We start from the raw sequence: 13,233 nt of genomic DNA on the forward strand, positions 1-13,233 counted from the left end.
CCATGTTTAAAAATACATCGGACTTAACCAGATCCTTGCAGTGTGTCTGCACTCTGCAAAAATTGATACATTTCTCCCCAAGATCTCCATATAAGGAAAACACCAAATTGAGAGCGGGGAGAAGGAGTATAGCCTTGTGATTGACAGTGTTAGCTTCTAATCACAGTGGACAGTTTTATCAGGGCCTTCCAATCCCAGTGCTTTGGGGCTGGTATATAGAAGTTATACATCACAGGACTGTTACAGTGTTTTTGAGTCTGTGGGGCCTGGTGGGGTATAGCATTGAGTTCAAACAACACGATAACCCACACTCAAGGGTGAGGATTGGGTTGAATGTGGTTTGTCAATGAATTACGGGTTGTTGTTGAAACGTGGGTTATCGTATTGCCTGAAGCCAGCTGTGATAACAAATCATGGTTTATTAACCACAAACATCTCAAGGTTTGCTGTTGGGTAGTAAACTTTGGGTTTTTTGTTGTTAACGAACTATGGTTTGATATTGCAACTCGGTTCAGACAACACGCTAACTCATGGCTCAACGACAACCCACACTCAATCCTTAAGTGTGGGTTGTGTTGTCTGGATCCACCCACTAGGTGCTAACTTGAAAAATGCTGGATGTTCAAGTTCTTCTGCCTCTGCCACTGTATGCTTCACATCCATCCACTTCCCCCACCCTAATCTTATTCAACTTTATTTGACCTTGGTGCCAACTGAGCAGAAAACAAAGCTTTAAATTGTTTTTCATTCATTATAATTCCTTAAACCCACACATATCCTTCTGACATTTTACACTCCTAAACAACCATGGAGGGGAGAAGGGAAAGTAAATTACTTCTTGCTCTGCCAATAATGTGAAAACTCCCCTTCCAAAAACAATGCTGCACACAAAAACATTTTTTTAAAATAATAATAATCAGGATTCTTAGCTGGGACCACCTCTGTGCTGTATGCCATTTTCATAACAATTGCCCACTAACAACATTGGGGGTGAGGGGAGTCAAGCACATCCTTTTTTGGGACCCCACAAACTGTAAAGGCTGATCTTGCACAAAATATCTAAACCTATTCATCTATTCCTCAGATTTCTAAACTATTTGGATTTAGACCTGAGTCAAATCAGGCAGCTTCCAAATCAAACTGAAGTGGACCAGGCAGTTTTCCAAACCACCAAATCAGGGTCCAAACTGAATCTTGTCTCTTAAATCAGGGTCCAAACCAAAATCCCTACTTTCTAATTTTGTTTGCAGCAGACATAATTTTATAATGTGTTCTGTTTCAGCTGGCGAGCCCTGTCACAATGAGGACCTAACTTCACTGGCCAGTATGAAGTCTGATATACAGATGTGAGTTATGTTTTTGTTAGTTTTCTAGTCATACAGGGGCGGGGGGGGGATAGCAGGAAGGAGTGGGCTGTTTGGGGAGGCGCCGAAGACTGCATCTGGGTGGGGAAATCCTGTGCTTCCAATAATTCATCTTCCTTACATCATAATTCACGTAGAAATTCATTAGTATCACTGTTATCTCCTCCCTGCCAAATCTTCCACATTGCTCCTTCATAGTACAACTACACCATCTATATAATATCACCAAAGAATAAAAGTACCTTGATGTAGATTATCAGAGGAATGACTGCCTACTTTTAATATCTTATACTTCAGTCACTGTTCTGGCAGGTCACATCAGCATGAGGTCACAATGGCCTGTGCCTTGCCTTCAGGCAGGGTGCATCAGCATGCCAGTACAGTGGGCAGTCTCTGTAGAACCTATGCCTATCCCCTTGATTTGTCAATAGAAATCCCAAAAAAGGGAAGAATAATTCTGAAATACATTTCTGCTAATGACTTAATGAAATATGTAGATGGATTTTTAACATATTCTGCCACATATTAAGAAGCTTTTAAATAACTGTCTTTGTTTCCTGCAGAAGAATACTGGTGTATAAGGATCTTACATTAAATGTTGTTAAGTGATCATCTTCACATGCATCATTTATGACTTTTAACTTGTTGATGGCATCTGTAGAGTCACATACATAAGATTTAATTTTTGACCTAAAATAACTTAAAAAGAAACTGGAAAGTAGCTCTAAAAAGGAATGATTGCTCAGTTTTCTTGGCTAGTCTGGAGATGGAAAACAGATGCGTAGAACTTTAAGATAAAGGTATTCTAGATGTTTCATTATATAAAAATTTGTACTCTTTTGTTGAATGACTGACACACACACACACCATAATTAGGCCCTCTACCAAAATACTCTGCTTGTTCGCATACTTTAAGCTGGGTCTTCTACACCAGAAGTATATGATGTTCAATCAATAACTGACAGAAAATATTTCTCTTATAACCCAGAATTGCCTTTGTCAGCCCTGGTCATATTTGAATATATTGCTAAATATCAAAAGTATATTTTCCCAACTAAAGACTATGCAAAGGCTGAAACAAATTGGTTTCTAATTCCTCAAAATATGAGTTAACTCTCCAGTGGCTCCATTTATTAGAGAAATTACAGGCAGGGAGCAGGCAGGGATCACATAGAGAGAAGGTCTCAATGGCATCTAGCAAGAGTTAAGTCATCCTATGTCCTAAAATGTGTTGCTGGACAGTGGTGGCAGGGGAGACAGGCTCCTCATAGGTTGAGGAGAGGTAAAATTTCCCCTGAGAGGATGGGAGGGTATGAAAGAAAGCTAAGTCTAGTCAGCAATGCAAGGGCATGAGGGCCAGTTTGTATTTTCCTTCAGAGGGGACAGAAGCTGTGAGCATATACTTCAGTCACTGTTCTGGCAGGTCACATCAGCATGAGGTCACAATGGCCTGTCCCTTGCCTTCAGGCAGGGTGCATCAGCATGCCAGTACAGTGGCCAGTCTCTGTCCTTCAGGCAGGCAACAGGCATGTGGGTGCAATGTCTCTCACTCAGGCTGGAGGGTGTCTTATTGAGCTGGGCATACCTCTTTTGCTTATTGCAGTGGGTGTCAGCAATATGAGGCCCTGAAGCAACAGGTAAGGCAGCCAAGTCATTCTAAAAGCCTGGTGAGCTGTTTCTTACCATCTGGAACTCTGCTCTGCATTGCTGCAATGCGTTTGGTTATGACTGCTGCTGTGGGGGATGCTAATGTCGTTGACAGGAGCTGAGAGCCTCCCCATGGTTAACTGACAACTTGAGGGAGGGGGGCAGTTCAAGTGGTTACAGATAGGGAGAGAGGTGTGGTGTTGAGAAGGAGGGCTAGCCAGGTAAGGGCAACACAGCCCAAGCAGTTAATGGCTATGCCGTGCTACAGCCTTCCTCTCAGCTGGAGGATTGATGGTTGCCCTGTCAACCTGGCATTGGGTTTCCAGATGCTGCTTTTAAATGCCAGTTGGGTTCATAATAAGATCTCCCCCATCCATGATCTAATAGTGGATGAGGAGGTTGATTAGCATGTACAAGACGTGGGTGGGTGAGCATGGTGGAGCATCTTGGCCAGGGGAGGACAGGGTCAGGTAACAGGCAGTGGCAGCAGCTACTCTGAGGACAGGAGAGTCTTACCTCTCCTCCTTCCTTTGTGACAGGTTCAAAGGGGAAGCCTTTGAATCACTAAACACTTCTCTTTTAAGCATTATTCCTGAATGTATTTCTATACAAAATTTGCACTGGGTTTATATTTGCCTCTGATAAAAAATTGAATCACTCTCAAAACAAAGGTGTACCAAGAGTTTCTGGATTTTTCCAATAAATAGGTTTCTTGGCAACTATTTAAAATTCACCTCACTTGGGTGGGATAGCAGAACTGGTGTTGGAACTGCCCCAGCCCACCTGTTTTCTGCAACCTACAAAAGAGCAGGTCTCAAACAAAGATTTGTTTAGGAGCCCTAAGTGTGTTTTCAAAGTCACTCAAGAGAAGTGGTTCCTTCCTAATTCTTTTTCTCATCTCCCAGGCTAGGTATGATCCCCGCTCTCTTTTCACATTTTTTCTTTCTTTTGAAGCTGGAAACAGTATATTCTGTGCATAATACAGGACTGCAACTAGCCACTAACCTGGTCCCCATGTAGGTTCAAATTGCTTCCAGGTGACTGGAGAAAGAGCCATATGTGCAAATGCCACACTTTTGTCCAGTGGCTACACACAGCTGCCTTCTCTCATTATTCCTTCCAGCTTTAAAAAGTAAATGGCTCTTTAAGCTAAGAATGGAGATGAAGAGAGTCCCATGCTCAGCCTCCATAACAGAGGAGAGTAAAATTATTGTTGGTCAGGGGGTTTGTCTTCCTCCTCCCCATCACGCCAAGAGCTCCATCACACCAACGATTTAGTGCACTTTTGCCATGCCTGGTGTGCGGATTTGCAGCACAATACTCACATGATGCCATGCCTGTCCTGCTGACACCCCGCCTCTTCCCCGGCCTTTTCTGTCTTTTCCTAGAACACCTAAAGTCTGGATTATTTTCCCTAAGCGTGTTTTCCTTTGCATCAGGTTCTGGCAGGGAAAATTGATTTCTCCCAACAGCCGGGTCCAAGCCCAAACCTTGTATCCCAGGCTCAAAAGTGTTTTTAAAAATCGTACAACGCCCAAATCTCTGCAGAGACAGGATTGTACTCCCTCGATGCCCCCAAAGAGCCAGGCTAAAAGGTTGTTCCATTTTTGCAGAAAGGTGATCTGGCTGAAGTACTCATCTGACAGGACCTGTCTTGTTAAAGGGGAGGGGGAAGGAGCAACCAATGAACTGGAGGGAGAAAGAGAAGGGGTGGAGTGAAGAGCAAACAAGCGAAAGAGCATTGGAGGTAAAAAACACAGAGACAAAGCAGGGGGAAAAGTACATGTGATGGAGCCCTTAGTCAAGGAGTAATGTCTAATTCCTGCTCTCTAACCAATGCTTAGCTGATGTGGGACTGTGTTTGAAAGAGGGGGGCATCCAACCTCTTAAATAATTACTTGCAAGACTGTCAATCAGTATTACTTCTTGTCCCCACTCCAATACTCTTGTTTTCTAACTTCCTGTCATATTAGTTTGCTTTAAGCAAACATTCAAAGTTTTCTGAAAGCCAAGGCATTTGAAATTTCATCCAACTCTTCTGTGCTGTGCCATGCCCACCCCTGGTCTCTCATACTCCTGATGATAGTGGTGAATTTGGATACATAGTCGTAAGTTTAACACACAAAGAACACATGTTCCTATCTGTGTGATTTCAGGTGAGCTATCTAAGTGTACAAAAGAATTATGGTATATTCAGCAATGACTTGATTTCCCCTACTAGTACACCTGTCTGGGCCAAGGGGGCTGTTACTCTTTCCTTCTTTGTTTCCATTATCTCCTGAGTCAGTTACATCTCTTCAACTTCAATGTCAGCCCTTGTGGTTTAAATGATGCGAAATAGGAACAGAGCTAAAATCACTAAGTTATTTCACATAAGCCACGGAACAGGATCATGTTGAGCTTTGAAATAATAGAGCTGCTTTGGAGCTTGCCTGCAGGGGATACAGTTTTGTCAGCTAAAGAGCAGCAGCTTTACAGCATTCAAGCCAAACTGAGTTTGATGGAACCTTGAAGCATCTGCATCATTTGCTTTCCAGCACAAGCTCATTTTGAGAAGAAGTTTAATCTCAGGGGAACAGAAGTCATTAGCTGTGTAAGAGTATTTCTCGGGGAAGCTGAGGCTTTGATCTGTCATGTAAATACAGCAGAGCCACACTAATTCTCACTTTGCTAATCTGCAAACCAGCTAAGGCTGCCATCCTCGGCACACTTACTTGAAGGTGCACCCCACTGAACATAGTGGGATTTACTTCTGAGAAATATGCATAGGAACAGGCTCTCGGTCTCGCAGGCCTCACCCCCACCCCCTTTCTCAGTACGGATTTAAGAGCAGGGAGCTATAGTTACATGTCTCATGCTTATGAAGGTATCCTAATTTTTAATAAATTGTATCACAGTAAGCTGAAATTTGAAGGTTAGTAATTAAGTCTAAATCACCCTTGTGAAACTTGTTGATTAATACTTTGCTCCCTGACACCTTTCCTCAGGGACCACTGAATAGTTTTAAACAAGAAATGAAAATCAGCAGGCAGGAAGGAAGGCAGTTTGCTAGGGCCAAATCCATTGACCAATTGGTCATAAAGCATTTTTTAACTAGGACAATATTTGAATTGAGGCAAGGCTGAAGTGCCAGCACAGATGTTATTTTAAAAGGTAGCCGGAAAATCAGCCGAGAATGACTGGTTCTTGATCATGAGCATTGATGTGTCCCTCCCTATGTGAATCAGCTTGCCAGTGCAATTCTCTTGAGACTAAGATGGCATTTACTTGCACATTTGCAAAACTGGCCAAAACTGTTGGTCTCTCAGAAACAGCGATAACTGCTGATCTCTTTGATTAAATAATTTTCTATCTAAACATTCCAGCTTTTCCCTGCCATGGTTCACTGTTCCACAGCTGTAGCTGTGTATTTTAAGCTCAGAACCACTTCAGAAAAAATGAATTTGGCAAATGCGCATGGCTTTGTAGAAAACGGAGTGTATGCTACTGCGATACCATCATGTGATGAACACATGTCTTTTTCGTTGCAAGTACATGCTGCATAAATCCACTAATTAGCATTTCCTATTATGTGTGATGTGATGAAATACATTTGTGTGCTTGTCACACAACACTATTGTTATTAACCAATCATGTATACAGGCATCGGTGTACCTGTACACACAGGATACATGCAGTGTCTTACACACATGGGATGTTTTTTTATATGGGACCATCAGGAAAGCCAATTGAAGTTTGAAAGGGCATGCACCCTAGGAGCTAGCAAGGATGCTCCACCAACCTGTTTCAGATCAGCTGCCTGGGAGAGAAAGAAAACATCTGTGACTTCTGAGAAGGGCAGCAGCTAGTTAATACCTGATACTATTTGTCTGAGACACACACATGCATACACAAAATATTTAAACCCACCTTGGTTACTGTATTCGTTGGAATTGGTGCCGCTAGGCGGAGGGGGTATTGATGGATAAGGTGATGGGCCTGGACCCAAAGCTGCAATCATCTCCATCACATTAGGCATGATCATCTGGCTAGGACTCATGGTTTTAAACCTCTTGGAAGGAATGCCATCTGGATCATCTTTGATGTGAATGTCTGACTTGATTGGGACAGGCCTCCAGCTGCAGGTCGGGTCAATTGTGACTTCTTCAAACTCAGAGCTGTAAAACACAAGATATTCCATGTTCTTGATACAGCATGTTCTTTGGTTCACAAGCATATTCTCTTTAAAAGCTCTGCTTGGAGGGTTCAGATCAAGACAGACCAGACCAATACATTCCTCTATTATTCAGGATACAAACAAATCCACAGCAGCATAGACTTTTTTATATGGCTTTGCTAAGGTGGCTGCACACTTCAGAACAAACATACTATCACCTACACATCTGTTCTCTCATTGGTTAGTTGACAGGACTGTCATAAAGACCTCACAGCGGACTGTGCTTTTTTAGCAACAGGACAAAGACCAACTCACTTTACTGAGCCATCAGACGTGGCACAAGTATAAACCACTGTATATCTGCTTTGAAATTGAAGGGGACACCCACCTCTTTAATATTTCTTTGAATTGTTTTCTCTCTCTCATTGCTATCACCATACAGCTGAAAGACCTAAAGCTTAAAGAACCTCCATACTAACCATCAGTGTCCAGGAAATATACTAAGTAGAAGATTCATTAAGAAGAGCAGAATCAAAAGGACTGCACTTATTTTCTTATGGTGAAGTTGCACTTACTTTTGTATAGCATTTAGAATACCCCACATATACTGGTCAACCTCCAGGCCTTCCAGCAGAGCTGTTTTACTAGAAGAGAAGAAGGAACATTTACTTACATTGCCTTACCCATGTGCATTTTGCTTTACAACATGACAAATGTACAAGTCCTCTACCATGAGGAATGCACACTCTAAATTTAGACGGGGTGGGGTGTGTGTGGATCAAATGCAGTTGGACTTAATTTCAGGAGGGGATGGTTAAGCCAGAAGCTGCCAAAGTGTTGGGGACAGGCTCCCCTTGAACTTCCATGGAGGAAAAGGATCCTGTGACAGGCCATATTTTCCTTCCACACCAATGATGGGAGGGATGGCATCCTCACGGCCCATGATGTGATCAATACCCCATGTGATTTGGAAAGAAGGTGTGTCGGAAAGAGTTGCTGCTTTCTTAAGTATTTTTTTCCCCATATATCCAGTTTCATTTGGGATCCTCTTTTGTACACAGAGAAAGCAATGACTAGCCAAGAATTTTTGACAGTTTCCTGAAGTTAGGCCTTTAATAGGCCAAATTAACTGCCCTTTCCTCACCATCTGGTTCAATTTTTGCAGTACCATCTAACCTTTGGATTTGGAATTGGTCATTGTCACCACAAATAGAATAGTAATTTGGCTCATACGCTAAAGTACATCCTCAAGCTGAGAATTTTGACTCATCTGGCATTCGGGACAATCATCTATGGTCCATCATGAAGCTGGTTAGTGGGGGAATCTCTCTATAAATACTAATTTGATCATCAGCTAATCACTTCTTCACATCTAATGTGCTTCCAAACAGAGGGCTCCTAGCACTACCAATCAGAAGGCACTGAGCAGCAATTCCGTCTTCTTTGACAGATTTTGTTCAGATTTATTTATTTATTTATTTCATTTTTATACCACCCAATAGCCGAAGCTCTATGGGCGGTTCACAAGGAAAAAGGAAAAAGATGGAACAAGTGGTAGAAAAACAAGGGAAGGTTATGAATGGAAGATATTGTCTGTAACCCCTATTAAATTCTGTGAATGATACAGGGTGATGGTTCCATAAAACTCTCCTCTAGAAGCATCCCTTTTCTTTGATGTATTTATCAAATTAATTTTTTTCTGAAAGAAACCCAAACCCACTTACATTTTTTAAAAAACATCCCTGCCATCCCATATATGCACCCATTCAAAGTTCAGCTAAGGGGCTAGAGCCAAAGTCCTGCCTACGGAAGAAAGTAAAAAACTGTGTTGTTGGGCAATGGTGACCCTCTTGGGAGAGAGATCCATAAGTTAGAGGGAGCAGATTGATGGAACAGAGCAGGGCCCAGAGTGGGGCAACTACTGAAAATTCCTATCTGTGTTCACTTCTCATTTGTGGTGACCTCATTCAAGTGTCTTGTGAGTGTGTGGGCAGACGTGCAATTTGTGAGAACTTGTGCTTGTGTGTGTGTGGCTTAAATGTAGAACAACCATGATGTGTCTGATTGCAATAACCCTTTTTTGAATGCTACAGGCATACAAATATAACTGCCTGTATATAACTGCCCTTATGGAAATTTATGTTCCCACACATCTCCAAGTGAATGGAGTTAGCTATAACCTGAAGCAGTCCTCACATAATCCAGAGGAATTTACACTGAGGGGAGGAGGGTGCCGCTGTAACCGAGATCCCTTGCTACATAGATGGTATTTGACGAAGATGTTGCTTTTTGGACTAATGAAGATCCAAGCCATTTAGTTCTCATAGGCTAGTACCAGCACTTTGAATTCTGTCTGGTTTTACGATCCTTTTAACCTGCCACAGACACAGTAACTCCCCCCTCCGCCCGGAACAAAGTTCATAGGTACTGTCAAAGTTCATAGGCATAGCCTTGTTATTGAATGTCACCCTCTAGAACACTTCCAAGCAGTCCAGGGGGCTACATTAAAGGGTTCTGATGGCATTTTGCTACATATATTTGACATACGTACTTCTATATGGCAATTATATTCATCTATATCTCAAGCACATCATTTGAAAAATACAGCCGTAGGAGAAAGATGAAGGTATGAATAGGTAATTAGTGTTTCTACTACATTAATTTATATTTATCTCTGGAAAACCATCACATTTTCAGGTTAAGAAAGAGGTTATCAAACTTTTCTACATGGAGCGGGCCATTTCCACATCAATAGCCATTGCAGCCATTCTCCACAGAGTAGGATTTGTCAGGAAAAGCCTTGTATACATTCCAGATCTTTTGCTCTTTGAATGTCATGGGTCATATCTTATATTGCACGAGAAACTCAACTTAAGTGGCCTCTCTCATATTGTTCTCTGCGATATTCATGCATCTGATGTGATCATTGCTTATTTGTTTCCTTCCTAAAACAACCGTAGTTTATTTTCTTTTTAAAAACATAACTTTTTGAAAACGTGCCATTGCAACCCATATTGAATATTTGCACTCACTTGCATACAGGACACCTCCATGTCCCTCGTTCACAGTTCAGCTGCAGGTAGGATTCCAGATCAAAGCACTGTAGAACAGGAAAAGAGCTGTATTAGTTAAACAACTCTGCTGCCAAATTACAAAGAAAAGTTGAAAGTGGCTAATGGAAACCATCTTTCCATGGTGTGAGAATAAAAAAGAGTGGAGCACTTCCACTGAATACGTCTAAGAAAAGAAAAGCTCTGTGTGTGTGTGTGTGTGTGTGTGTGCACATGTGCGTGTGTTTTTTACGTGTAAACAACAATTAAGTTTAGAAAAGCCTTCCCCATCCTCATACCCTCCATTGGCCATAATGGCTGGGAATCATGGGAGTTGTAGTATAACAGTTATGGAGGGCATGAGGTAGGGGAAGGCTGGTTAAAACATGGAAAACACCACAGGTAGGATTCAAAGATCACATGAGTAGGAGGCCGCTCACCAACTGACCTTTCTCCTCCTCTCCTCCCTGAAATCTCTTTCTGGAGGTCAGGGGAACTTCCTGGGTACCGTGGGCTGTGCCGCAGGCAGTTGCAGTGAGAGGAGGAAATCACCCATAATCAGGTGGAACATCGCACCAACAGAGTGGCATGTCAGGAGGTCCTATTTATTTGTGCATATATGTATGTAATCCCTTCTAATACTGATTTGAGTCTTCCCTTGCTCATACTTACGTAGCCAAAACGGCATCACCCACAACCAAGTGTCAGCCATTGGCTGACTCAGGATAACGCAAAGATATGTATTAGTGCCAAAAAAAAACCAAGAAGAATGTCTAAGGGTGGGTAAACCCCTCCCCAAACAGACCCATAAGAACTAAGTGGCAAGGAATGTTGAGAGACTGAAAGAAACTAGAGCTGGTAGGCGGTGGGGAATAGAATGGAAAGGTTTGACAAGATGGAGGAGAAACATATCCAGACCACCAGGGTGAGGGCCTTTTTAGTAGCAGCCCCTAGTTGCAGAATGCTCTCTCAATTGGGGCTCACCTGGTGAACATTCAGCAACACAGGCTGGCCAGTCCTCTCTTTCCTTCTACAATCGGACACCAACTGACCTCTGGTAAGTCAGCTTATTACTCACACATATGTGTGATGCACAAGGACCACAAAGAAGGAAGTACAGGCTGCTTAACTGTAAGGGCGGTTCTTTGTTCGAACAGTCATCTGTGCATTCACACAACCTGCCCACCATCCCCTCTTCAGTGTCATACCCAGTTCGATGTTACATACTGAAGGTACATCTTCTCGGTTCTGAGGCTGTAATGTCGGTGTCAATGAACTGAGGGAATACGTGGGAACCTGCTAGGGGCATGAGCAGTCAGACAGTGCGAGAAGGCTTCCTGCCAAAACGCCTCAGCTATAGACGTTTCCTGAATCGAGGCTCTGCACAGGCGCAACACCCATATGTATGAATGCACCGATGACCACTCAAAGAACTACAGTTACAGATAAGCAACCTCTCCTTCTCCCTTGAACAACTGGAAACAGAATTGCCTCTGTGGATGCAGAGAGGCAGAGCAAGTTGAATTCTGTTTGACTCCGCTTTCTCTGATGACTGGCATTGTTAGGTGAAGGACAGAGAGCCCCATTCAGAGGAGCTGCTCACCATGCTGGTTCTGGGAAGGGGTGCAGAAAGATGAAGGCAGCTGAACTTTGGATAAACCAGTTACAATGCAATGTCCTTCAACTTTTCAAGGTCTTTCACTTGTTTTCATCCATACTATTTACTGTTTTACTCTGTATTTACTGTATTTACTGTTTTACTCTGTACAGCACCATGTACATTGATGGTGCTATATAAATAAATAATAATAATAATAATACAATGTGTGTACATCACAAAGTACTCAGTTGGGTACTAAGGCAAAATATTCACCTTAAAAAGAAAATAAATTGCAATAGGTGAATAACTAGATAATTTGTGTTGTTTTACTAGTCACCTGACAGCTCCACAGTTAATCACTCCTACATGACCACCAAAGAGTAACTAAATTGCTCATTGTACAGTAAGTTTCATAATTACCGACTTCAGTGATTGAGACCTGATGACAGAACTGGTAATACCAGCATCTTGCACTGTAACAAATGTGAAGGAGCTGCATTTTAAGGGAAACCTCAAAATGAAAAATTCCTTCTTTGCCCGTCCTCATTTTCCAGTTATTTGGGAATTGATAACAAAGTCATGAGAGGCTTTGCGTTAGTGTTAATCTGAGGATTGCCTGGAATTTGTGACCAACCAAGAAAAATACATTCCATACCACCCAAATAATATTGAGCCATTAGAGCTCAATAAACTTCCACTTTCTGCTAACTGTCTGGGGGTGCAAAAACAGGAGGCCACAATATATAGCTGGTGGGTTGCACCTGGACAGGCTTGCATTAATGGGCCTCAGGAAGGCACTGACCTGTACATGTTTGCAATCGTGGCCTCTCGCTGGTAGCTGAATCCGCCGGAATGTGATTGGACACTTCAGAGACACCTTGATAGCCGTCTGCTCCACTCCATCCTCACCATTGAGGGTTGCATTGCCAGAGGAGGCCGCCACACTACTGAAATTTCTCTTGACTATGTAAGAAAGATAGCACAAGTTGGTGTGTGAGGGTAAAATAAATGCAGAGTACTATCTTAGCATCACTACATGCCTTCTGCACTGGATATAAAATCCCCAAGAGTACTAGGCTCAAGTCCTACATTTAGCCCATTAACTGAGCCTACCCACAGAAGTTAATTGTATTGCTCTACTCACTTTTAGTGATACAGTGTTCAGCTGGAAGGAGACGTTTCTTTAGTAAGCCTTGAAGTACAGAACGAACTGATGGCCTGTGTACTAACTGCAATACGAACAAATGTGACTGGGAAAAAAACAAAAATCAAAATTCACACATCTGTATTGGATACCTCTGCCTTTAGCCCAATCAGAGGAGATGCTGTGATTCTAAGAACCAGCTATACAGACACACACAGTCCCTACCTTTGTGAGTGTCTTCCACCCATTAAGATAATCAGGAGAAGCCCTAC

At 42.4% G+C, this 13,233-nt stretch overlaps 1 protein-coding gene across 2 annotated transcripts in view; it reads right to left on the reverse strand.

Annotated features, from left to right (window-relative positions):
* The window catches only part of ZMIZ1 (zinc finger MIZ-type containing 1), a 476,022-nt gene that overhangs the window by 12,003 nt on the left and 450,786 nt on the right, over positions 1-13,233 (reverse strand). For both annotated transcript variants that reach the window (XM_063133162.1, XM_063133163.1), the window contains 5 exons: positions 12,962-13,067; positions 12,620-12,780; positions 10,200-10,267; positions 7,743-7,811; positions 6,921-7,168 (listed from right to left, as the gene is read on the reverse strand). In XM_063133162.1, the coding sequence (XP_062989232.1) occupies positions 6,921-7,168; positions 7,743-7,811; positions 10,200-10,267; positions 12,620-12,780; positions 12,962-13,067 (652 nt within the window). The remainder of the gene's footprint in view (positions 1-6,920; positions 7,169-7,742; positions 7,812-10,199; positions 10,268-12,619; positions 12,781-12,961; positions 13,068-13,233) is intronic.

This window comes from Elgaria multicarinata, chromosome 8 (assembly GCF_023053635.1).
Source record: "Elgaria multicarinata webbii isolate HBS135686 ecotype San Diego chromosome 8, rElgMul1.1.pri, whole genome shotgun sequence".
NCBI classification, from domain to species: domain Eukaryota; kingdom Metazoa; phylum Chordata; class Lepidosauria; order Squamata; family Anguidae; genus Elgaria; species Elgaria multicarinata.